A 27,583-nucleotide genomic window follows, 5' to 3' on the forward strand; every position below is an offset into this window, starting at 1 on the left:
CCTCCTCTGGAAAGTCAGTTGGAAAGGAGTTAACAAGTCCATTCCATGTTTCCTGATAAAGAAGGAACTAGTAACATACCCCAGAGACAAGGATAAATCAGAATTTCTTTCTCTAAATTAAGACTCAAGTCATTCCACATAAGAAATGTGCAGAGCACTTTTATAACTGAAGGACAGAAGAGGAGAACCTTTTCATTCACACAGCTTCTAGCTTATGAAGTGTAATATGCAGCCTTAGAAAGAATTATTTTAACACTAAACAAATGAATGAGGGAATTAAATTGAAATTACAATAGTTGAAAATGTAATTTGTTTGTGAAATAAATCTAAACCCTGTGAGTCACATCATTTTGATTTCTGAAATCCCCCAAATTCTGTATTAAATGATTTCACTGTTTGGTCTTCTGTTTTGTTGATGAAATGTTTTACTGTGTACTTACTGCATTTGAAAGCAGGATTTTAACAAATGCGTTTTAAGCTTCCCGTCCCCCCCTTCCAAGAGTTACTATACTTAAATGCAGCAATAGAATTCTTTGAGATACAGCCTGGAGCTAGGTAGCAAACCTTTTGCAGAGGGAAGGGTATTTTTGTCATATACCTCCCTTGGTGTGAATTACTTGTATGGGTAACTCTCAATTTAAATGAGCATAAACTACGAAATTAATGAAGTGAATGAGCTTATGGATCTTGCTGTAGTCATGTTCAGTGTAAACTGTTCATTGGGGTCTAGATGCTTAGATGAAACCATCTTAGTTAAGGTGATTCAGCATCAAATAATATGAAACTAAGTCGTTCTATATTTATCTTTATTTTTTAAAATACTTGAGATGGGGTCTTGTTGTGTTGCCCAGGCTGGTCTAGAACTCCTGGACTCAAAAGATCCTCCTTCTACAGCCTCCCAAAGTGCTTGGATTACAGACATAAGCCACCATGCTCAGCCAGTTCTGCATTTTTGATAGATAAAAATTCCCAACAACTGACCGTAATGTACCGTGGAATGCAAATTGTGCCTATGGCCAGCAGGTGGCAGTGTTCAAACCAATTTAATTAAGCTCAGTAAGATGAATAGCTACGTTTTTACTGAGCACCTACCTACCTTACAGCATTGTGCTAGGTGTAAGAGATGCAACACTAAACAAAACTGAACCACTTATTGCCCCGTATAGTTTATTTGTTGTTCTTGTACTATGAAACTAGACTAGAAAACCTGTGAATAATCCCTCAAAATGCTTACAAAATGACCGTGTTTTATATCGATGGGTAAGGGAGGTAGTGGAGAGGATGTCACACAAGAATCACGAACTATAATATAAAACTAAGAGTAAAGGGTCATTAGAATCACAGAAAAAAAAATCACATTTTTGCTGCTCATAGGCAGTAAAAATCTGTTTCAATAATGATCATAGGGAAGCAATTGTTCTTCGAGTCGTCTCTCAGTTTACTGTCCTGTGTCTAGGATGATGGGCCACAATCCCTTATGTGTAATCCTTTGGGCCAGGTGTGTTTAGAACTCAGGATTTTGAGGATTTTAGAAAAGTAACACAACATATACTGTGCATTACCTAACACCCACTCGTGGGACCTGGGGAACCTTGAAATAAATCAAACACATTCATATTTATGCCATAAAATATATGAGAATCCACTCTATATGGCCTCATGTTGGTCAGATCTGCTTTGCCAAAAGCTTTGGGTTTTCAGAGACTTTTGGATATTAGGGTGGCAGATGAGGTATTGTAGACCTATAACATACTATCCCATGAAAAAGAATCTACCTTAAAATCTCCAGAAAAGATGTCAGAACTGTCTTTGGTAAACCATTCCAATTTTCTAGAACATGGATTCGCAGTGTGTAGAAGCTATGGGAGTTTGATTTCTGCATTTGTTTAAACACTGGTTCAGCATTGTTGGGTGTTGAGCAATGGCATGCTTGTGTTAAAGTAGACTAGAATTAATTTTGTTTGGGGAATGTTTAAATCATTTCATTAGATATTTTGAGCTAATAAAGAATGTTGTAACATTAGGATTAGAAATTTTGACTATAGAAAAAAGAATCTTTTGCTCATGATCACTTAAAAATGTGACTTGAGATTTCTGCTGAGTTTCAGTGTACCTACTGATAATAAAAACAAGTTAACTAAAAAGCTAAGTAAAAAAGATACTGCATCAAAGCAGGCAAAGCCTTCTGTTGCTTATAGTCATCCAGCTGTTGCTTATCCAGTTTTATTTAACTTGTGAAAACCAAGGGTAGAATTTACCATAATATCTTGGAATTTTATTGATCTTAGTTGTCTCTAGATTTTAACAGATTGCTTCTTAATTTTGTAATTTAAGAAACAAACTTAGAACATTTTCACTGCAGTTTCTCTAAGTGACTAGAGACCCTAAAAGAAATATTATTTCCAGGAAGCCAAAGAATCTCCAAATGAAGTTATGACCAAAATAAACAGCATAAGAGGGAAGAAAGGGAAGGATGACCAATGAGGTCACAGAGCTTTTCTTTTTTTTTTTTTTTTTTTTTTGAGACGGAGTCTCGCTTTGTCGCCCAGGCTGGAGTGCAGTGGCCAGATCTCAGCTCACTGCAAGCTCCGCCTCCCGGGTTGACGCCATTCTCCTGCCTCAGCCTCCCGAGTAGCTGGGACTACAGGCGCCCGCCACCTCGCCCGGCTAGTTTTTTGTAGTTTTTTAGTAGAGACGGGGTTTCACCGTGTTAGCCAGGATGGTCTCGATCTCCTGACCTCGTGATCCGCCCGTCTCGGCCTCCCAAAGTGCTGGGATTACAAGCTTGAGCCACCGCGCCCGGCCATGGAAGAACCATACCAGTGTTGTTGGCCAGGCATGCTATTCCTTCAGTTACCTGATTTTGCAAATTGCCTTTTTTGGTTTGTTTTATTGTTGAGTCTTTTCCCTGTTCTCAAAAGTATTCCAAGCAGTGTGTATAAACACATACAAAAATGTGAGGAGCACAGGAAGGAAATTAAGGAAGGCAGGGTGAAAGCTAGCACATCACTGTTTGTACGTAGCCTCTAATCTCACCAGGTACCAAAGTGAAGAGAGAAGCACTCTCAGTTACATGAGAGTCTTACCTTACTGAGGCCAGAGAGCACATTCTAGTCCCTGTATCCACCCGGGGCACAGCATGGTATTTATTGGAGCAGGCAAGTGATATATGCTTGATATTACAAGTATTTGTCAAATGAATCAAGATCTATAGTGTCTTTATGATGAAAAATAACTGTAGTGCTCTGTAGAAATTCAGATTGTATTTAGCTTTCAGACATTTCCCTCTGGCCTTCATAAGGGGATGCTGTTTGTAGGGACCACTGTCCCCAGTAACGTCGTTAAGAATAAGAGGGCAAATTGTATATGGGCTTCTCCTCATTGGCTCATTCATTATTAAACTGATTTGATTGTTGAACAAACATTTATTGACTCAATTTGTTCCACAACATGTGGATTCTAAAAACTGTCTAGGAAAGGGAGAGTGTAATTAAATACATATGAAAACTTGTATGAGTTACGTGAGTGTCCTTGGAGAGCATTGCCGTTAACACTTAAAGAACATGTAGTTCATCGTAGGCACTTGGTAAATATTTGTTGAAGGAACTAATGAAGAGGTCATCAGGTAGATGGAAGAAAAAGGCGTTCTAATCAGATGGGGAACAAGCAAAGATTTGAGGAGCTACTGGTGCTCCAGGAGGAAGGATGATGTATATGTATTGGTGTGGGAGCACTGGAACACCTGGTGAGAAATTAGTCTGGTTTGGTGAAATAGATTTAAATCAGATTTGCAGTGCTAGCAAAGGGAGTTTTATTTTATTGTGTTTTTTGCTGTTATATTTTGTTTTATTATTTGTTTTTTCATTTCTTTGTCAGAAATGTGATCTGCAGCTAAAGTGAGATAGAAGGCTAATATGCAGAAACACCAGCTCATTTGACACACGTCATCTTACCAAGTACCCCTAATAATCCTCTGAAGCAGTGTTCCCATTTTCCATATTAGAAAACAGAAACCTGCTGGGTGCAGTGGCTCACGCCTGTAATCCCAGCACTTTGGGAGGCTGAGGCGGTCGGATCACTTGAGGTCAGGAGTTGGAGACCGGTCTGGCCAATATGGTGAAGCCCCATCTCTACTAAAAACACAAAAAATTAGCCACGTGTGGTGGTGCGCGCCTGTAGTGTCAGCTACTTGGGAGGCTGAGGTGGGAGAATCACTTGAACCCGGGAGGCAGAGGTTGCAGTGAGCTGAGGTCTTGCCACTGCACTCCAGTCTGCACAACAGAGCGAGACTCCATCTCAAGAAGAACCAAACAAATGGAAACTCAAGAGAGCTGAGCCATTGGCTCAAGATCACTCGTTAATGAAAGGAAACTCCAGCTCTTCTTAATTAAGCAAAATCTCATTCTTTTTTCCTTTTTTTTTTTTTTTTTTTTTGAGATAGAGTCTCACTCTGTAGCCCAGGCTGGAGTGCAGAGACATGATGTCAGCTCACTGTAACCTCCGCCTCCGGGGTTCAAGCAGTTCTCTGCCTCAGCCTCCTAAGTAGCTGGGATTTTAGGTGCCTGCCACCATGCCTGCTAATTTTTGTATTTTTAGTAGAGATAGAGTTTCACCGTCTTGGCCAGGCTGGTCCTGAACTCCCGACCTCATGATCCACCCGTGGCCTCCCAAAGTGCTGGGATTACAGGATTGAGCCACTGGGCCTGGCCACAATCCTATTCTTAAGATTGGCAAGGAGGGAGAGTAGAGTATCTACATGGGGAGCAGACCTGGTACCGGCAGTTCCTATTCTTTTCCCCAGACTCATCTTCTCTTGGACAATCACTCTGCAGTTCCCCACTCAGCCACATTGCCTCCTCATTTAGACTTGGGAGCACAGGGAGGACAGGCTGAACGTCTTAAACAAACATTTAACATTTAGGAAATAAACATAGTCATTACCTATAAATTATTGTGAGTTGCCTTTAGTTGTGGGACCCCGTGGAGATCCCTCTTTGCTTACCTCTGGCCTTCTTCGTGTCACAGAGAAGATCTTTACCTCCTACAACCATGAAGACCTTCAGAAGATGAAATTCCTGCCCAAGAGAGTGGATGCCCACAGAGACACTGATGGTTTCATATCCTGCCTACTAAAGACTTATCTGTATTCAAGGCATTGGAGTACTCGTCATGGTGCCTGCCACTTGGTAAAGGCTTATGCGTGTTAGCTACTATTATGCACCTCAGTTTACATTTTTGACAATCAACTTCTCCTACAGGATTGATCCTGAGACACCATGCTTATTCTTGTGGCCCTGATGACTCAGTATTTTATTCTGTTCTCATGCTGCTATAAAGAACTGAACTGCCAGAGACTGGGTAATTTTTGAAGAGAAAAGGTTTAATTGACTCACAGTTCTGCAGGCTTAACAGGAAACATGACTGGGAAGCCTCAGGAAACTTACAATCGTGGCGGAAGGCAAAGAGGAAGCAGGCATCTTCTTCACAAGCTGGCAGGAGAAAGAGAGTGAAGTGGGAAGCGCTGCATACTTTTAAACCATCAGATCTCATGAGAACTCACTCACTATCATGAGAGCAGCGAGGGGGAAATCCAACCCCATAATCCAATCACCTCCCACCAGGTTCCTCTTCCAATTTGACATGAGATTTGGGTGGGGACACACATCCAAACTATATCACTCAGTGTGACAACCTTATCAATGTAAAGATGGAGTCAATATTCCCGTAAGGAATAGATACATAGACTAGCAATGGAGCCGTTTTATTATAGGATTATTAGGAGTTGAGGTTGAGGCTTAGCTAGGCCTTTCCATCGAAAGACCCCTTTTCCTGGCCTTTTATTAGAAAAGAGAGAGAAAGGGAAGAGAGAACCTATGTCTCAAGTTGTAAATTTGTAAAGGACACCACAGCTGCTTAACAGCCTTCCTAGTGCATGGACATTTTCTTGGGCTTCTAAGATTCCTTGGGAAAGCAACACTGAACGGCTGTTAAAATTCCTTAGGAATCATGGAAAACTAGGAGACTTTCAAGTGACAGGCAAATGTCCAGTTTTTTTGAAGAAGAAAGACACGTTTTGCCTCCTCGATGGTAAGCCCCATTTCGTGTCTTCGTTAGCAGAAGTCTAATAAGGATTTGTTAAAAGATGGTTTGAAAACATCTGTACAGGAAACATGCACCCTGCTAAAATCCGGCTCTCCAGAGCTTAACAAGGACCAAGCTGAGCCAGATCAGCACTGTTTCTTTTGGGGGTAGATTGCCAGTTGGATGGCTCAGGAGGTCATGTATTTGCATCTCAGCCAAGACTCCTAACACAGATTGATTTCTATTTTATTTCAGTGCCTGTTATGTGCCAAGTCCTATGCTAAGCATTGAGAATTATCAAGCTAAAATGGCTCAGTGTTATGATAGCAAAAGTATTCTGTTTTTCTCAATAGATGCACACATATGAATGGTTGGAAATTCTGAAGTTAATAAAATTAATGGCAGATTTAATATATTGAATAAACAAACCTAGTTCCTGAGGCAGTACCCCCCTAGAGAGTGGTCTTTCATGGCATTTATCTGGGCTCTGCCCTGCCTTGTAAATGCTCTAGCAACATTTTTATGGTGATGTTTATATATTTTTGGATAAACCAAAAATGGCGAGAAAACGTTATTCATGGATGAAACTAGTCCAGAAAGATGATCCTTTTCTCTGACAAAGACCGAAATTGTGATAAATAGTAACAACAAAGTCTTACACTCTTTTCTACTAATTAAAAAAACATCTACTTTTGTGTTTGTGTGTGTGTTAAAGATTTAGTATTAGTGCATGGAATTTTAACCATAAACCATTGAAATATAAATAAGATAAATAAAATCTTCCTATCCAACAGATTTCTCCTTCTTTCCAAATAACAAGTCTTTGTTCTAACAAAATTTGTTCTAACAAATCTTTTTTTTTTTTTTTTCCCACTAGCTCATGAACTCCTCAAAGTCAGGGCCTATATATTGTAGCCACAATATCTGATAAAATGCCTGGATGCTCAAAAGTCCACAATAAGCACTTCCTGAAGATGTATTCCCCTCCCCTGCAGAAAACTTAATTTGCTCTAATATTGCATTAATTATAGAATAGCATCTGTATTAAGTTTATATTGCTACTATAACAAATTGTCCCAAAATTAATGGCTTAAAACAACACAGATTTGCTATCCCACAGTTGCAGAGGTCAGAAATTCCACAGGGATCTCACTGAGCTCAAATTTGTGGACAGGACTGCATTCCTTCCTGAAGGCTCAAGGGGAGAATCTATTTTCTTTCCTCTTCCTAATTCCAAATGCTCTCTGTATTCCTTGGCTTTTGGTCCCCTTCCTCCGTCTTCAAACCAGCAATTGTCTGACCCTTTTGCTGTGGTCACGTTTCTGTCTCTGGACACTCGGCTAGGACAGGTTCCCAGGTTTTCATGTAAGATTTCCTGTAATAAGATTGGGACCACTTGTGTAATCCAGGATATTGCCATGTAAAATAACATATTCATAGATTAGGATTAGGGCATGAACGTTGTTGTGAGGCCATTACTACTCTTAGCACAGTATCCAGATAAGAACGGCAGTAGTGTTAAGCTATTAGAATATGCCCAGAATATTTTTACTATGTCTCACTTCAATCGAGCACTTGAAAATTGTAGGAAAGAACCAGAACAGGGAGGAGGAGGTTTGGAGTTGTACCAATCTCAAGGGCGTTTAAAGGAATAGAGTGTTTGGCTTAGAAAAATATAGCTTAGACCTCTATTTAGGGGTAGGGGCGGACTGTGATTGATGAGGCCTGAGATGATGGCTGTCTTCAAAATATCAGAAAGTTCTGTCACAGACAGAGGATTGAAACTTATGCTTCCCAATCTCAAAGAACAGAATAGAATAAATATCTGGAAACTCCTAGAGTGCAGCCTTTGGCAGAAAATCAGGCAGAGCTGTTATGGCTGTTACTGATGTCCTTAAGTGCCACAGGCTAGAAATGTCATAGCTTGATGGTGTGGGAAGTCTTATAAAAAATATTTAAGTATTAGATGAGGGATCATCTCAGATGAACCCTTAACCTAAATCTAATCCTCATAGTTAATCTCGTAGTTAATGATTGTGTAACATTCTATATGGCTTATAATTCTTTTTTTCTTTTTTCTTTTTTTTTTGAGAGTTTTGCCCTTGTTGCGCAGGCTGGAGTGCAATGGCACGATCTCGGCTCACTGCAGCCTCAACCTCCTGGGTTCAACCGTTTCTTCTGTCTCAGCCTCCTGAGTAGCTGCGATTACTGACTGGGATTACAGGGGCCTGCCACCATGCCTAGCTAATATTTTGTATTTTTAGTAGACATGGGGTTTCACCATGTTGGCCAGGCTCCTGACCTCCACCCGCCTCGGCCTCCCAAAGTGCTGGGATTACAGGCTTGAGCCACCGTGCCCGGCCTTATTCATAGCTTTTGAATACCTCTGATTGCATATAGCTACAGTCTAACAGGACCCTTCATCTTTATTGAGGATCGTTTTGTTCTCACAAAATCCATTGTAAGGATCTATCCCATGCCACAAAAAGGAAGGAGTGAAGAAAGCTGGTAGAGTTGAGATGCCCCCTTGGAAGGTGAAGTGGTCCAGATTATTGTTGAGAATATAAAAACAATGACCAAAGGAACGGTGCAAGATTTTAAATGCCCACAAATACTTAGAAAAATACTCTCCTGTGGCATATCAGAAGTAAAAACAAAACGAACAAATAAGCTTTAAAGAGTCAAGGCTTGAAGAAAGTGTAGATTCATTGCTATTAGGTGGTCTGTGTGAGTATTAAGTATGATTCATATTTTGAGGGATTTTTAAATGAAGGAAAAAGAAGTAGATAGGGTTATTTCATCTTAATTCAGGAAATAATACATTTTTGAGACTTTTTTCATCAATCCACTTTGGGGATGATTATTTGGAATAACTTGTTTAAGATTCATGAGACTGCTGCAGAAAGTATTGTTTTATTGTCACTAGTGTATGCTGCATAAAAGCTCTTCTTTATACTTTTTCAAGAATTACTTTACCAGGTACATTCTTGACCTTTTAAGTATACATCTGAATGTTTAGATTATAAACCTGAACTGTACTGTGTTATGTTAGACTATTTGACCAAAAATGTATTTTCTACCACAAAAAAAGTCCAAAAGGAATTAAGTTAATTACAACTTCAATTGTATTCAAGATCGGTCTTAGTGGTTCTTTGTATCCGTGATTTACGTATCTTCAAAGAGAGTCTTCAGTGTCTTTGGGATTGTAATGGGCATTCTAGACTAAGAGGAGCTTGTTCAGACACTTAAGATTTGGGACCAATGCTTTCAATGACTTCATAGCCATTCCATCTTCTTTCTACTTCTGTGGATTACCCAACAGCAATAATGATCATCTGAGCCAGCTCCTGATGCTTCTCTCTATAGTCAGGAGAAGGTCAGCTATTTTTTGATCCCCATGGGAGAAAGACAGCTCCTCAATCACTATCTTAAAATAGCCAGCAATTCTCAGCTGCTGGGCTGGAGTCCCTCCAGGGGAGAGCAAAGGGAATATGAATCTGCCGGCGGGGCGTGAGCGAGAAGCCACCAAAACATGAGCTAGGACAGCCTTCTCAAGAAGATTCTGCCGACTCAAAAATATTATTCTTTTTTTTACTGTTGTTTCTGAGAAACTAGGTGTCTTACCATTTTAAAATTTCGTATTTTATTTAAAAGGAAACCAGTGAATTGAAAATGAGACTAAATATCGCTATCTTCTTTGGAGCTCTCTTTGGTGCTTTGGGGGTGTTACTCTTTTTGGTGGCTTTTGGATCGGATTATTGGCTTCTTGCAACCGAAGTGGGGAGATGTTCAAGTGAACAGAATGTGAGTTTCTTCTTCAAAATAGTGATGCACATGGTAGTTATGAAGATAGTCTTATGTATGCTCTTGAAATCAGAGAGTAGTAGTGGAGTGTCTTATTTCTTCATAGAAGAGATATGTAGAAAGCTACGGAGCTTTGTTATTTGGGATAAAATACATGTCCTTAAAAATTTCCTGGCTGTAATGATTTTGATTATATTTCTTGTACTGATGGCAAGTTACTTCATTTTGTTCTGTTCAGATAGAGAACGTCACTTTTCACCATGAAGGATTCTTCTGGAGGTGTTGGTTTCATGGGATTGTGGAAGAGAATGACTCCAGTATTTGGAAGTTCTGGTACAGTAAGTACAATTTAGCTTTATTTTCCCTCTTGTCTTTAAAATAAAAACGAACAATTTCTTACATAGTATATGTCACTTTTAGAGGACTGGATTGTGAGTTACAGAATCTCAATTAGATGTCTTTAAAAGGTTCATCATGTAGAGATTCCTTTTCAGTAAGTAGACATGGCTATAGGAATAATTATTTTATCTTTTAGCATAAAACAGGAGTCTGAATATTTATGGCAAAACTGAATTATCCAGTGTTTCTCTGCTCCTATTTAGAATACACTAACTCGAACAAACAGAAAAGGTATTGTCTATAGCATTTTTTCAAGTGTCTGTGAATACTATGTTGCAAATAAATGAGATGTTTTTGCTATCAGCCCTTGAAATCTCAAATGTAAAAATCCATAAATAGAGATGTATTATTTTATATTCATAGCTTCAAAGTTAACAGTATCTTTTTTTTAAAAAATGATAATTACCAGCAATGGCAGATGAAAGCTTATATTATTTGAGCTTTAACCAAGTTTGTTGGCACTATCGAGAAATGCCTTGCTTTTGATGTTTGTGTTCTCATTGAAACTTTAAAGTCACTTTTTAAGGTAGCGTAGCTTTTAAAAACTATAATGCATTCCTTCAATTGTGTTTTTTATATTGAATTAATCTTTGAAAATCCATTTATTGAAAATAGCTAGCACTTATTTCATTGTATTCAACAATGAAAGAGCTGTTTATTATCCTAAAGCTTAATGAGAATTGAAATTATTAGTCTTCTTATCAAAAATCAAAGTATGGTATATACATAATAGTCAGGATTATGGAATATTTAATAAAAATAGGAGGTCCCTGAAAACTTAAGCAAGCTGGTGGTAAGTTGGCATATATAAGGAACAAAGTAGTGATGAAGCCGCCTTTTGAGGCAAGTACCTGATAGACTATCTTACAGTGGATTTAGGGGCAGGAGAATAAGCATACAACTTGCCAGTGGAAATGATTTAGACTTTGGTAAAGGAAAGTAAGTCAGACTGTGCAAGAGAAAGATTTTGCCAAACACTTTGAGAAAGAAAGAATATTTCAATATTTCAGTCCACCTTAAAGTATACATACAAAAATTTTAAGTTTTCAGACAACTTAAAAGTATCTTCTTGTGATGTTTTCAAATATTAAAAATTTATTTGAATTATGGTATAACTTATCATTTGCATTCTTCCCTAAAATAAAATGGATATAGAAGAAATTTTTTTATTAATTTGAACTAATCAAGGTTAAACTTAAGTTTATTAGATTTTTAAAACAATTATGTTTTAATCCCTACTGTGTGCTAGACACTGTTAGGTACTGAAGAGTATGTGAAAATAGATGAAATGTGGTACCTTAAATCGCAAGGTGATATAAAGGGCATTTGCATTTATTCCATTGAATTATGTCATATAGCTAGATGTTCTGGATGAATCCACCTTCCAAGTCTCATGTGCATCTTCATACGAGTTTCCTAGAAGGCCCTACTCACAACAATTCTCTGAAGTTGCTGATGGAGCCAGTAGTTTTATTTTGCTTGTGTGACCCTTGTGCTCTGTATTTCTGTTCCATTAAGGATGAGTCATCACTGAGTTTTTCAATAACAGGTGCCATTTTTTTGCTCTCCTTCCTAGCCAATCAGCCACCATCCAAGAACTGCACACATGCTTACCTGTCTCCATACCCCTTCATGAGAGGCGAGCACAACTCGACCTCCTATGACTCTGCAGTTAGTAAGTACCTTCTGTCCTCAGCCTACCTCTGAAAGGGTTTTATCTTTCTGAAGGATGCCCAGATCAAAATTGTTGAGAGCAATTAAAAAGCAATTTAAGACCTGTAATTTCAACTTTTTTGATATTTGTTAGATTAAAAAATGTTATTTTTAATGTGCCATTTATAATTTTAAAGAACATAACTTTGATCTAAAAGTAAAGTCATTGTAATTTACTAGCTGCCTATTAAGTATTTTTAAATGTGTTTTCCCATATGAAGATAGTAATATTTATTAAGAAGAACTGCTTCTTAAGGTTTTAACAGACCTAAAATGAGTCCTACAGTTGAAAATATTGTAATATACATCATACTTCTAAAACTTTTTTGTAAGCATTACACATGAGAATATAACAGATAAATATATATAATATGTATATAACACATATATATGATATAAATATATAGTTACGCTACTATATTCATACACAATGACTGAAGTCTGTGTGTGTAATATCCCATAGGAGAAAGACAGACAGATATCATTAACTTAAAATCACATTAAGAACATGAAATTTGTAATAACTTGCTCAGAGTTGATACAGACTATCAATGTCATATATACAACAGAAAAGTGTTTTTCAAAAAGAATAGCTATTATATTTAATGTTCTCAATAAATTAATATTAGTCAAGGTTCTCCAGAAAAAAGAGAAACAATAGAACACATGAATATATATTATATACACACATGTAGGTATATACGTATGCATGTACACATACACACACACACTTAGAGTGAGAGAGGGTGATTATGAGGCTTGGTAAGTCTGAAGTCTACAGGGCAATTGGCAGGCTGGAGATTCAGGTCAGAGCTGATGTTGCAGTCTCCAGTCTGAAGGCTGGAGACTCCAGTAGAATTTTTCTTCTGCAGTCTGGAAGCTGACTTTCTTCTTCCTTAAGACACCTGTTTTTTCTCTTTAGATCTTCAGCTGATTGGATGAGGCCCACTCATAGTATGGGGTAGGGGGTAATCTACTCTACTCAAAGTCAAGGAATTATAAATGCTAATTGCATCTAAAAATACCTTTACAGCAATATTAAGCTATTATTTTACCCAACGACTTGGCATCATAATCCAACCTAGTAGATATATGACAGTAACCATCACAGAACTCAACACATCTTTACATGTAACTATTTTTCATCTTTCTGTTAAACATGTAATTCTATACATTATAATTTCGTTTTAGTTTTGTCAAAGAATGTAGCATTTGCTTGTATTACATCATGAATAGGACACTTATAAAGAGAGTATGAGATCTGGATAGGGAAAGAGGTGAGCTGACCCGCAGCTGTGCTTGTCCACCAGGGTTCCTTGGGTTCGAAGGACTGGAGCCACTTTCCTTGAAAACATGTGTGGTATGGATGCTCCTTCCCATTAAAAGCTACAGAAGGCACCTCACTCACATTTGTCAAAATCTTGGTGTCATGTGGAATGGACTTAGAAGTATACAAGCCCACCTGTCACTAGTAAGAGAAGAGATGGATGGCATAGGAAAGAATAGGAGAAACTGTTTTGTTTTACAGACAAGTTATAAAATGATGCTCCTTCCCCAACATTCTTACTTTTATAAAATGAACTGAAAAGTAGTACACGGTTGGCTTTCCAGAACATTAGGTATTAGCGTAAATATTAGTATTGTTGTTATGCATATAATGAGGTCCTGTGATAAGATATATATTGTAGGCACCGTATATTTTAAAATGGTCGCATATTTGAAAAGCCTTTGCTTCAGGGAGATAGTGGAGAACTTGAAAAACAAAGTAACGTAATCTGTGCGTAATAATTATGATGGAGATGGATTGTAAATACGTGTCAGAAAAATTATACTGCAATTACGCTTAGAATTATTATGTAGCACTGCGTTTAATTAGTGTGTCACTTTTTTGATCTGGTGACAAAACCAAATCCAATTTTTTTTGAATTATCAAATTCCTCTTTGGCACACATACTGGAACTCATTTACTTTCAGAAACTTTGTCAATCACTTTAGGTAAAAATGATTGAGACGTGCAAAGATGTGTTCTACAACAGAAATGCTATACCCAAGTTTCATTCATCATCATAATAATGTACAAGGAAATTTGATTTACATTTGTTAAATTTGTGGGGTTTTTTTGTTTGTTTCTTTCCTGTATCCAAGAGAAAGGTATAGATTTCATCGGAAGCTTTGTACCTGACTTTTCAGTATGGTTTCCTAGTTAATGAGACTACATATCCTTCACTACGCTTGAGAATCACTATTGAGTTTCACGTAGCTTCACAATTACCCAACATCAGATACTTGCCAGGTCACCTTTGGTAAGTTGAAAGTATCATTTATAAATTCTGATGTATTGTGGCCTGGCAAAGTGTTGGTGAAATGGCTTTGTAGTGTCCTGAGCTTTTACAATTGCAGTTAGCCAACACTGAATTCCGTGAAAATAATACAGTGGGTGTATGATTTTTCTGGGTAACCATTTTAGAATTATAGGACACTACCAATGAAATTATCCTTTTATAATAAGGAGACTGGGAATTAGAGAAATCATGTGATTCTGTCTTCGTACAGCTGCTTATTGGCAGAACCAGTGCAAAGAACCAAGTCTGGCTTTTGTTTTATCGATAATCTAATAAACTGCAATGAATGAAAAGGCTAATTGTAGTGCATACTATTAAAAAGTATAAGTCTTTTATTTATATCTTTACAAAATAACAAATTAAACTTCCATTGGCTCTTTCTACCTTTATATTCGAACCTGACTTGTGTGTATAATGAGGTCTAATTCAGTGTTTTCTTTCATTTAAAAGAATCTCAAATATGTATTCTGAAATTCAGTTATCCTCAAATCTAGTTATTAGAATGACTGTCCAAGCCTAGTGAGGGTGGTCTGATTCACAGAATTGCTTTTGAGGTAGGCTTGTGTGCTTCTAAGTCCATTAAACAATTCTGTTACCTTTGGAGACTTGTCAGAGTCTAGATTTTCTGGTTTGTTTCATGTTTACATTCAGTCACAGTTCACTTGCTTGGCATCATTTGGCAATGATGTACTGAACAGAAATGAATTTTCAAGACAATTCTACCCAGGGTGAATTAATTTTTTGCTTTCTCAGTGTCCCCATAGCCTTTGATGACCCCTCTATCAGTGCTCATTATGCTTAACTGCAATTGTTTATTTACCTCACTTCCTACATTATGTATTCGAGCTCTCCAAAGCATAGTTCCTGGTAATTACTAGATGCTTAAAAATATGTCTAGAATGACTTTATGCAAAATTACAGTTACTGTTTTCAGCAATAAACTAGTTTGATTTTATTTTTCCAAGTGGAAATGTTTATAAACTCAATTGCATACTTTTAATTTCTTCTGAAGCACAATGCAATGAACACAGTTTCAGCTTTTCTTGATGAGTGGGAACAAATATATACTTACAGGGGTGAGCTATCTGACCTTCTTTAAGGTCGTCCGTCTCAGTATCTGTCCCCTTGCCCCAGGACCTGTGTATATGCCCTACACTTCCCCAAACGCTGTTCCTCTCTTCCTTCCTCCTCCTCTGTTCATTTTTCTAACAGAGCACGTTTATCCCTCCAGCCAATTCAAACTTCAGTTTCCCAAGGAAGACTTCCTTACCTGCCCCCTACCCTACTGGTGCCTGTGCTGGGCCATGCTCTCCTTTATAAAACCCAGTCTTTAATCTGATAATTCGTAGCACAGTTTTTTTTTTTTTTGAGACGGAGTCTTGCTCTGCCGCCCAGGCTGGAGTGCAGTGGCCGGATCTCAGCTCACTGCAAGCTCTGCCTCCCGGGTTTATGCCATTCTCCTGCCTCAGCCTCCCGAGTAGCTGGGACTGCAGGCGCCCGCTACCTCGCCCTGCTAGTTTTTTGTATTCTTTTAGTAGAGACGGGGTTTCACCGTGTTAGCCAGGATGGTCTCGATCTCCTGACCTCGTGATCCGCCCGTCTCGGCCTCCCAAAGTGCTGGGATTACAGGCTTGAGCCACCGTGCCCGGCCGCAAGGCAAGATGTTAGTTGGCAATGCATTAGGCTGCAAGTAACAGAAAACAAACTGTAGCTCAAAAGGTTATTTTTCTCCTGGAACGAGAGGGTCAGAAGCACCTTCCACAATGATGCTGTCAGGAACCCAGGCTCTGTCAACTGTTTCTTCTACCATCCTTGGAGATGGATAGTCACCTTCATGCTCTTTCATTCTAAGGAAAGTGGAAGTGCTCCTAGAATTTAACAGTCAGTTTCTGCCCATGTTTTATTCATCAGAACAATGTCACGTATCCCTCTGGTTGGTACACATTGTTTTGGGCTGTCTAGCAACATAGAAGGGAAATGGAGAAAGCCTGGGAGTGAATGAACGTCAAAATCATTCAGTGAATCAGTATCATCAGGGGTTGAACAAAGGTGGGACCATAAAAATGGAAAGGAAATAAAGAATATAATTGATATGTGAGGAGTTCACCATGTAAAATTGGTAGCCAAACAAAAAAGAGCTGGAGGGATCAAGGATGACTAAGAAGTTTCCTTTTCAAATAGGTGTAATTCAGTTTAAATAACATACAGTAAAAAGTAATGTGGACATGTACCTTCAAACAATAAGTATTGTTTTAGTGGGTTTTTAATCCTTTTATATGCATATTATATTCTGTTTTAATCATGATAAATACACGCCCATCTTGCTTTTCTATTTTTATGTTAGCACACATTTCCCCATGTATTTACTTAGTGATTTCTCAAATTTTAAACATGTTAGTTGCTACCTCTACATCAGAAATAATTCTATGTGTGTAGCACTTTTTTAATAATTTGTATTTATTCTTTGGGTTATATTTCCAGAAGTGTGAATAGTGAATCAAAACATAGGAATGAGTTTTCTTTGACATTGTTATTGTGCCATACTGTAAAATTGCTTGCCAACTGGTACTAAACTGCGAATTACCTTCAACTAAGAAAATTTGGTAAGGTGGACAGAAATCTGAGGGTTAACAGGGGGCATGTTTTGAAGTAGAGCATGGCGATTTACTTTGGTTTGGACGTATTAAATTTGAGTTGATGGTGGAGTAACAGTTTGTAATAATTCAGCAAGTAACTTGATATGCAAAACTGATTTTCCTGAAAGTCATTATTAATCATAGTTGATATTGATGAGTAATTGCAGAGGTGATTTTTGATATCAAATATAATCTTTAAGGAAAACAATCGTAGGAAAGAAGACAGTAAAATATCAATTATTCTTAGGGGAAGAAGGGAAGAAGAAAGCCCACACATGAGGGAGAGAAAGAAGCATTAAGTAACAAGTCAGTGAGCAGTCTGGTGCATTTTCTTGGGAAGGAGGCAGTGGTCTTCAATGTCAAATGCAGAATGAATGGACATGAGAAGCAGGCAGGAAGGAATTGGGTCATAAGCCAATGATGTAAAAGTTCTTGGGGCCTAGTAGCTCCGTCTTCACCAAGGGCTCAGCTACCGACAACCATTAAAGACTTCTTGTTCCAGGTACCTACTTCTATCCTAAATCCACCTAAGGCTTCCAAATCATCTGCTGTGTATCCCACCCCGGTTCACTGCCCATTCTCTTAGGTAGGACCTGAGGACTCTTTCCTCTTTACTCTACAATGCCCTTCCTCCCTCAGGGATCCCATTCCATTTTCCTGCACATTTTGTCACCTGAGGATCCTCCTGAGAGCCAAACCCTACCTCAGGCTTCCTCCTTTCTTCTCGTCACAGGAAGAGAGGTCAGACAGCAGTGATCTCACAAAGAGGTGGTATCAGAAGGATGGGAATGTGGAAACCACACGCTGGGATGCTTGGGGAGTGAGCAGTGAGGAAGCAGAGACCTTTTCAATCAGCCAACACTGTGGCTTGGAATAGCCACCAACAGAGCACAGCGTGGTGGAGGATACAGAGTCCTTATACAGGCAGCCACATCCACACACAGCAACTTGCTTTACCATACAAGGCAAAATAAAATACAAACGTGAATGTCCTGACCTTTGGCAGTCTGAAACAGCCCAGGAAGAATTAAGATTTGAGTCTAGAGTTTATATAAATGTAAATTCTTAAATAATTTAGGAGGCACATCAACCTGTTGTAGGTATCTAATCTCACTGAGAACCCCCACCTCAGTCCTCACCCTGGCTTACAGTTCGATTACTCTGTTATAGCTGGGTCTTATTTATCAGTGTTTTGGGTGTTTGTATATGGTGATTCTGGACATTGTCCTAAATACAGCAAATCGTTCCAGATACTTCCACTCTATTTTAGTTAGCTGGAAAAAACTACACACCACAAAATTTAATGGAAAATGCAATTCAGTCTCCTTTTCCCGTAAGTGTCAAGTACTTAGATATTTGGAAATGCCTAACATCAACTTAATTTCCCAGTATTCGTTCAGACATTTGGGATCACACAGCCATGACCACAGACATAGTATCACATTACAGGAGTGGCTGCAGTTCCCGAATAACAGCTGACTTTCATCTGGGACCCCAGCCCAGGCTCCATTGCATGCAGGCTTGGGGCTGCTCCCAGGGTGGCTCACTGGGCTTCCACATGCCCTAGCTCTTGAGGATAGAGTTGGCTTGAAAGTTCTAGGGCACAACATCAAGGCTGTACTTAAAAATCACTTTTTTTCAGAGGATGCCATTTTGTGTTCTGTACAATTTATTTGTGGGCTTCTCAGAATTGGTTGGCAATTTATGTAATATCCCTGCAATAATGGGAGGCAATTGCTTCCTGAAAACAAGACCTGTGGTTATCCCAGCAGCATGGCCTGGGTTCCCTTCGCAAACGACAGGCTTCCACCTCCACAGAGGAGTCAGTGATCCCTGAAAATGCCTGCCGCACTCAGAAGCAGAAATCTCCTCTCACACTCGGAACTCCTGATGTGTACAACAGGATTCCTCATCCTTGGCACTATGGACATTGTGGGCCAGATAATTCTTTGTTGTGGGACTGTCCTGTGTATTGTGGGATATTTGGTAGCACCCCTTGCCTCTACCCAATAGATCCCAGTTATGATAACTAAAAATGCCTCCAGACATTGCGAGGCATCCTGGGTATGGGTGGGCACAAAATCACCCTCTAATGAGAATCACTGAGGCCATCTAGACATTTAGTCCCAAAACTTCTAACCCAGGCCCAGGGTCTTCTTTGAAATTTTATACTTATACTGCTTATACCTTGTGCTCAGCTCCAGGTCTGGGCCCGAACACCACACAAGAATAACTTCCTTCCACTGCCTTCTTTCATGCAGGGTATTCAAACCCCAAAGGAGCAAGGAGCTGTCTGGGCCTCTCTTCTCTTGAAGCGTTATTGCTTCTGCCTGAAACTTTGGACCTTTCCGTAGGAGAAAGCATCAACTAGAACCAAGGAAAAGCAATTTTTGAGTCCCTGCTGTATACTAAGCACTGTTCTGGATGCTTCAGAATCAGCCCTAAATTCTTGCCCTCATGGGACTTTAATTATAGTGGGGAGGCTAAAATAAACAGTCAGTCAGTCAAGCACTTGGAAGAAAGTAAAAGATGCGAGGGGTGTGTGTGCGTGCAGGGACTTCCACGCTAAGTAGGGTGACCAAGGAGGCCTCATCAGCAGGTGAGATTTGTGTTGAGGTAGACATCCCTAGGTTGAATGTGGGTCCTGCCATCCGATGAGCTGTTTTGGAAGCTTCTCTAGTCCTTCTTTCAGAGACTAGATAGGTGCTGCAGAGGGTTTAGCACAGGGACTGGCTCATGGTAAGTGTTCTACGGGGGTACAAGCTGGGCTTCCGGTCTGCATTCCTCACCTGGTGCCATCACTTTGGCTAAGAGCACTCGGGCAGGCTTCTTAATCTCCACAAACTGGTTTGTAAAAGGCAGATAAGAATAGTTTCAACCTCACACAGTTGTTTTCAAAATGAAAAGATATCATAATACAAATGCTTGGCAGAGTCGTTGCCATGTAGTTGGTATTCAATAAATGCCAGCTATTCTTATGATGATACACCAGTTTAGAGCACCAAAAATAAGACATCATTGGGGCACATAAATTCATCATAGCTTCTCCAAATACTTTCTGCTGTCTGAAGGGTGTGTGTGTGTGTGTGTTTATGTATCTGTATGTGTGGCCATATAAGGCATTTGGCAGACTTCCCAGCCAAGAGTTAGTGCTTCATAGACACATGTTCATTATTGGTCATTATCACTGTCATCCTAGTACATGGTAGTTAATATTATGTCATCTGTACTGACCAAGATATGCCACTCTTTAGCTGGTAATTGTGATTAAAATTTACTCAACAGATATTTTTTGAGCACATACTATATATGCCAGACACTTATTTTAGGTTCTGGGGAACAGTAGTCAAAAAAAAAAAAAAAAAAAAAAAAAAAGAATAAAAGTTCCTGCCCTCATGGGGCTGACATTTGGGTTGGGTGAGGGGAGTCAGATGAAGCAACATAGCTTGGCGGATTACACAGTAGTTACAAGATGACACGTGCTCTGGAGAAACCTAAGACATAGACAGGGCTGGAGACTAAGGGGGTGGACATAAATAAGAACTCCGTAATGTGGCCAGAGGAAAGCACATCTCTGACACTGGAGTGGAAACCAGAAGGAAGCGAGGGAGCGAGCCATGCGGTGAGAAGAAGAGTGTTCAAGACAGAGGGAACATCAGATGCAAAGGCTCAGAGGTCAGGGCATACTTGATGGGTGACGACAACAGAGGAGAAGGTGGACAGCTGGCGAAGAGCAAATGAGGGGAGCATAGAAGACATGGTCAGAGAGGCAACTGGGGAGCTATTGAAAAGACATCGGCTCATTCTCTGAATGAGATGAGAGGGGGAACTAATGAGTGCTTCCAATGTGACATGTTATACAATAACCTCTCCAGCTCATTGTATCATTAGCAGCCTATGGAAAGGCAAGGGAGGAATCAGAGAGTCCAGTTAGGGGACTTGATGTATTCCGGATGACTAGGACCAGGATATTAGGAGGTAAAAATGTGTCTCATTCTAACATAGTCCTATTAAAATTATTTAACCGCCATAAGGGAATCTATCAAAAGGACATCACCTGTAAAAAAACAAAACAAAATAAAACACCAAAAAAACTATGTATGTATGGACTGCTGCGTACTTTAAAATATCAGTTCTGGAATTTTTTTAAATTTTAGACTTTTTAAAAAACTATTTCATTTTAGAAATTTTTAAATTTTCACAGAAGTGAAGAGTATAAGGAACTTATATGTTACCATCACACAAATTTAATAATTATCAACATATCTTATTTATACATCTATATAAATCTATGTAAATAAATCCACACTGAATTATTTTAAAGCAAATTCCAAACATCGTATACTTTCTACCATAAATATGTCCATATGTATCCTTACAGATTCTGCACACTCTCTGATGTTTTTTAAACTTTCTTTCTTTCTTTTTTTTTTTTTTTTTTGAGACAGAGTCTCGCTCTGTAGCCCAGGCTGGAGTGCAGTGGCGCTATCTTGGCTCACTGCACCTCCGCCTCCCGCGTTCAAGCAGTTCTCCTGCTTCAGCCTCCCAAGTAGCTGAGATTATAGGTGCATGCCACCATGACGGCTTTGTTGTTGTTGTTTTGTTTGTATTTTCAGTAGAGATGGGATTTTGCCATGTTCACCAGCCTGGTCTCAAACTCCTGACCTCAGGTGATCCACCTGCTTTGGCCTTCTAAAGTGCTGGGATTGCAGGTGTGTGCCACCGTGCCCGGCCATTTTGAAATAATACACATTTACGGGTGGTTGCAAAAATAGTACAGAGGACCCCATGCCCCACTCTCCTGGTTTCCTTCATCGGTTACATCGCTATAATGCAATATCCACACCAGGAAACTGACATGGGTGCCATGCCTGTGTGTAGTTCTGTGTCATTTATCTCATGTGTAGATTCATGTGAGATCACTACCCCTAAAATGATGCAGAACTATTTCATCCACACAAAGATCTCCCTCATGTTACCTCTCATAGTCACTTCCCCGGCCATTTCTCACCTTCTGCAACCACTAATCTGTTATCCATGTCTATCATTTTGTCATTTGAGAATGTTATAGAAATGAAATCGTACAGTGTGTGACCTTTTGAGACTGGCTTTTTTCTAAACTTATACCCTTGAGATCCATCCAAGTTGTGGCATGCATCAATAGTCATTTCTATTTTTTGCTAAGTAGTTTGTTTAACCATTCACCTGTTGTAGGGCATTTTGGTTATTTCCAGTTGGGACTGTTACAAAGATTGTGTACGGCTTTTGTATGGACATAATTTTACATTTACCCAGGATGAATGCCCAGAAGTACAATTGCTGAATCATACGGTAGGTAAATGTATAGGTTTTTAAAAAACTGCCAAACTATTTTCCAGAGTAGCTGTACCACTTTACATCCCCACTGACAATGTATGAGAGATTTAGGTTCTCTGTATCCTCACCAGGTTTTCCAATTGACGCTAGTTTTTCACTTTATTTTCTTAAATTAAAATTTTTATTTTTTTGTCCCAAGGTTTTTTACTTTAGACATTCTTATAGCTATGTAGTGATATCTCAATTTGGTTTTAACTTATATTTCCTTAATGTCTAGTGATGTGAAACATCTTTTTGTGTTCTTAGCTGCCATCTGTATATCCTCATCAGTGAAATTTCATATCTTTTACTCATTTTCTCATTGGATTAGTTTACTTTTACATAGAGTTTTGAGAGTGCTTTGTATAGTCTAGATATGAATTCTTTTCAGTTATGTGGTTTGCAATTTTCTCTCCTTTTATCATTATACAGCATGGCTTTTCATCACCTTAACAGGAACTTTTGCAGAATAAAAGTGGTGAATGTTGGTAAAATTCAGTTTAATGATTTTTTAAAATAGTGCATGCTTTCAGTGTCATGTTTAAGGGCTGTTCACCATTTCTTAGGTCTTTTTCTTTTCTTTTCTTTTTTTTGAGATGGAGTCTCACTCTGTCGCCCAGGCTGGAGTGCAGTGGTGCCGTCTCGGCTAACTGCAAGCTCTGCCTCCCAGGTTCATGCCGTTCTCCAGCCTCAGCCTCCCGAGTAGCTGGGACTACAGGTGCCCGCCACCACACCTGGCTATTTTTTTTTTTTTTTTTTTTTTGTATTTTTTAGTAGAGACAGGGTTTCACCTTGTGTTAGCCAGGATGGTCTCGATCTCCTGAGCTCGTGATCCGCCTGCCTCGGCCTCCCAAAGTGCTGGGGTTACAGCCATTCCTTAGGTCTTAAATATTTTTCTCGCACATTTCCTTCTAAAAGTTTTATGAATTACACTTAAATTTCTGATACATTTTGAGCTAATTTTTGTATAAGATGTGAGTCTCACTCTTTTTTGAGGTTGTATGTCCAGTTGTTCCACCACCCTTTGTTAAAAAGACTGTCCTTCCTGCGTTGAGTTGCTTTTGCATTTTTGTCAAAAAATAGTTGATCCTACTTGTATGGGGCTAATTTTTAGATTGTGGATTCTGTTTAATTGATCTGCATCTTTATTCCTCTGCTAGTACCACAGCAATTTAATTATTTATCTGTCTAGTAAATGTTGAAATTAGAGAGAGTGATTCCTCTTCTTTTTTCAAAAAAATTGTTTTATCTAGTCTAGATTGTTTTATTTAGTCTAGATTATTTGGCTTTCTGTATAAATTTGAGAATAATCTTTTCTACATATCTACAGAAAATCTTGCTGACACTTTGGCATGAGTCATATTAAACCCACTTGGGGAGAATTGGTATCTTCATTACATTCAATCTTCTAATCCATGGACACGGTTTATCCCTCTGTTGATTTAGGTCTTCTTTGATTTCTTTCATCAGTATTTTGCAGGTTTTAGCACAGAAATACTATGTGTTTTGCTACATTTACATCCAATGAATCCATTTCTGGAGCAATTGTAAAATTGTATTTTACATTTCATTCTCTATGTGTTTATTGCTAGTATATAGAAATGAAATTCAGTTTTTTTAAAAAAAGAATAAGACTTTTAACAGCAGTTTTATATTTACAGAAAAATTGAGTAGAAAGTACAGAGGGTTCCCATCCCACCACCTACACAGTTTCTTCTATTACTAACATCTTGGTTTATCTTGGTACGTTTGTTACAATTGGTGAGCCAACATTGATCCATTATTATTGACTAAAGTCAGTAGTTAACATGAGGATTCACTCCGTGTGTCAGGCATTGAATGCGTTTTGACAAGTGTATAATGGCATGTATCCACCTTGCTATCATGCAGATTAGTTTCATTACCCTAAAAATTCTCAGTGTACTATTTATTTATCCCTTTCTGTCCCCAAACCATGGCAACCACTGATCTTTTTACTCCATAGTTTTACCTTTTTCAGAATGTCATATAGTTAAAGGCACACCATATATAGGCTTTTCAGATAGGCTCCTTTCACTTAGTAATATGCATTTAAGGTTCCTCTATGTCTTTCCATGTCATGATAGCTCATTTCTTTATTGTGATAAATAATGTCTCATCAGTGGGTGTATCATTATTTATGCATTCATCTACTGAAGCATGTCTTGGTTGCCTGTAAACTTTGGCAATTATTATTAAATCCGCTACAAACGTTTGTGTGCAGGTTTTTGTGTGGACATAAATTTTTACCTCTAGGGTAAATACCAGCGAGTGCAATTTCTGGATCATATGGTAAGAGCATGCTTAAAGAAGCTGCCAAGCGGTCTTCCAAAGAGACCATACCATTTTGCATTCCCACCAGTAATGAATGAGAGTTACTGTTGTTCTATATCCTTGTCAGCATTTAGTGTTATCAGTGCTTTTGGACTTAGGCATTCAAATAGGTATGTAGTAGCATCTCATTGTTTTAATCCGCAGTTCTCTAATGACATATGATGTTGAACATCTTTTCTCATGCTTATTTACTATCTGTATTTCTTCTTTAGTGAGGCTTCTGTTCAAATTCTCCCAGTTTCAGATTGGATTGTTTGGTTTTTTATTCTTGAATTTTAAGATTTCTTCACATATTTTCAGTACCAGTCCTTTATTGGATACATGTTTTACAAAAAAGAAAAAAAATTTTCTCCCAGTTTGTGGCTTTTCTTTTCATTTTCTTAGCAGTGTCTTTCACAGAGCAGAAATTTCAATTTTTGATAAAGTTCAATTTGTCTTTTTTGTTTTTTTCTTGGGTGATGCTTTTCGTAGTGCATCTAAACAAATCATTACCCAACCAAGAGTCCTTAGAGTTTCCCTTGTTTTCAAGGAGTTTTATGATTTAGCATTTTACATTTAGGTCTATGACTTATTTTGAGTCAAATTTTGGGAAAGGTATAAGAGCTGTGTCTAGGTTCATTATTTTACATATAAATTTTCAATTGTTTCAGCACCATTTATGGAAAAAACTACTTTCTCCATTGAATTCCCATTGCCTCTTTGTCAGATTAGTTGATTATATTTGTGTAGGTCTCTTTCTGGGCTCTCTTTTCTGTTCCATTGATCTATTTATTGTTTTGCCAATACTACAATTCCTTTGTTATTCTAGCTTGATAGTAAGTATTGAAGTTGGATTGTGTCAGCGTTCTGTCTTTGTTTTTCTACTACGATAGATTTTTAAATGTTTAGCTTGCTTTCCTGCAAATATGCTGAATTTACTTATTAGTTCTAGGAAATTTCTGGAGATTTTTGGGTATTTCCTACGTAGATAATCATGTCATTTGCAAATCAGAACAATTTTATTTCTTTCTTATTTAAATGTCTTTTATTTCCTTTTTTTTTTTTTTGCCTTATTGCACAGACCATGACTTCCAGTACTATGTTTCTGTCATTGATTTCTAGTTCATTCAATTGTGGGCAAAGAACACAATCCATGTAATTTCAATTCTTTTAAAATGGTTGAGATTTGTTTTACAGCTTGGGATACGATCAGTATTGGTATATGTTCCTTGGTACTTGAAAAGAATGCATATTCTGTAGTTTTATTGTGTTCTGTAAATGTTCGTTAGTTAGATCCTGTTGGTTGATGATGATGTCTAGTTTTTCTATATATTTTCTAATTTTCTGTGTAGTTGTTCCGTCAACTAGTAAGAGAGTGGTGTCAAAGTCTCCAACTAAAATTATGGATTTGTCTATTTCCCTTTTCAGTTCCATCAGTTTTTGCTTCACATATTTTATAGCTCTGTTCTTTTTTATACATACATATTTAGGATTGCTATGTCTTCTATGTCTTCTAAGTAGATTGAGCTTTTTATCAATATGTGATGTTTTCTTTGTGGTGAAGTCTCCTTGATCTTATATTAATATAGTGACTCCTACATTATTTTAATTAATATATGAATGATATAACACTTTTTCATTCTTTACCTTCAACTTACCTATATCACCAAATTTGAAGTGAGTGTTTTATAGACAATGTATAGTTGGGTGATTTTTTTATAAAAATCTGGTCTGGGAAGCTGTGCCTTTAGTTGATGTATTTAGACCATTTATATTTAACATTATTATTGATACGTTATGGCTTAATTCTGTCATATTGATTTTTGTCTTCTGTATTTCTCTGCCTTCTTTTCCTGTCTTCCTAGGGGTTAGAAATTGAAATATTTTTAGAATTCTATTTTGTTTTATCTATAGTGGTCTTGAGTGTATCTCTTTGTATAACTTCTATAATCATCAGTTCAGCTATTACATCATAAATATATGTGATTATGGTCTCTCGATGTTGACATTTACCAATGCAAGTGCAAAACTTTACCTTGTTTATGTTCCTTTACCTTCTAGCAATTGTAATTCTCACATATTTCCTCCATATATGTTGAGAACTGCATGCAACATCTTACTCTTTTTGCTTCAATCATCAAACATCCTTTAGAAAACTTAAGAGGAGGAGGAATATATATTATATTTACCCATATTTTTACTCTTTCCATTGTTTTTGCCTCCTTTTTGGTGTTTTTCTATTATTTAGCTTTTGTTTAGAAAACTCCTTTTATCTTCTTAGTAATTCTGTTGGTGACAAATCTTAGTTTTCATTCATCTAAGGATGTCTTGATTTCCCTTTCATTCCTGAATTATATTTTTTGCTAGGTCTAAAGTTTGAGGTTAGCAATTTTTTTTTCTTTTAGTGCTTGAAAAATGTTATGCCACTTTTTCCTGACCTTCCTGGTTTCTGATAAAATATCCACTGTCATTCAAGTGGTTTTTCCTTCTATATAAGATATTGTTCCTCCATCCCTGCTTTCAGGAGTTTTCTTTGCCTTTAGTTTTAAGAAGTTTAATTATCACATGTTTTGGTGTGTATTTATCCTGTTTGGACTTTGCTTAGCTCCTCAAAACTTTAGATTTATGTCTTTTGATGACTTTGGAAATTTTCAGTCATTATTTCCTTGAATACTTTTTCAGCCCTGTCCTATTTCTTCTGCTCTTCTGAGATTTAGGAGAAATGAATGCTAGACCTTTTGTTATAATTCTAGAGATCTGTCAGTTCTTGTTCATTTTTTAAGTCTATTTTCTGTTTGCTTTTTAAATTGGATAATTCTCATTACTCAATCTTGAAGTTAACTTACTGTTTTCTCTGTCCTCTTCATTCTGTTATAAAACACATATGTTAAGTTTTTCATTTTAGTAATTATATCTTCCAAT

The 27,583-nt window shown here is 37.9% G+C and overlaps 1 protein-coding gene across 5 annotated transcripts in view; it reads left to right on the plus strand.

Moving 5' to 3' along the window:
- Positions 1 to 27,583, plus strand: part of TMEM182 (transmembrane protein 182) — an 89,436-nt gene that overhangs the window by 22,516 nt on the left and 39,337 nt on the right. For 2 of the 5 annotated variants that reach the window (XM_030920802.1, XM_030920801.1), the window contains exons 2-3: positions 10,124 to 10,223; positions 11,861 to 11,959. In XM_030920802.1, the coding sequence (XP_030776662.1) occupies positions 11,917 to 11,959 (43 nt within the window). In that variant the 5' untranslated portion in view covers positions 10,124 to 10,223; positions 11,861 to 11,916. Of the gene's footprint in view, positions 1 to 9,547; positions 9,886 to 10,123; positions 10,224 to 11,860; positions 11,960 to 13,307; positions 15,202 to 27,583 lie in introns of those variants that run through there. The other 3 variants (XM_030920799.1, XM_030920800.1, XM_010356558.2) reach the window with 3 other exon arrangements.

Source organism: Rhinopithecus roxellana, chromosome 17 (genome assembly GCF_007565055.1).
Source record: "Rhinopithecus roxellana isolate Shanxi Qingling chromosome 17, ASM756505v1, whole genome shotgun sequence".
Lineage (NCBI taxonomy): Eukaryota > Metazoa > Chordata > Mammalia > Primates > Cercopithecidae > Rhinopithecus > Rhinopithecus roxellana.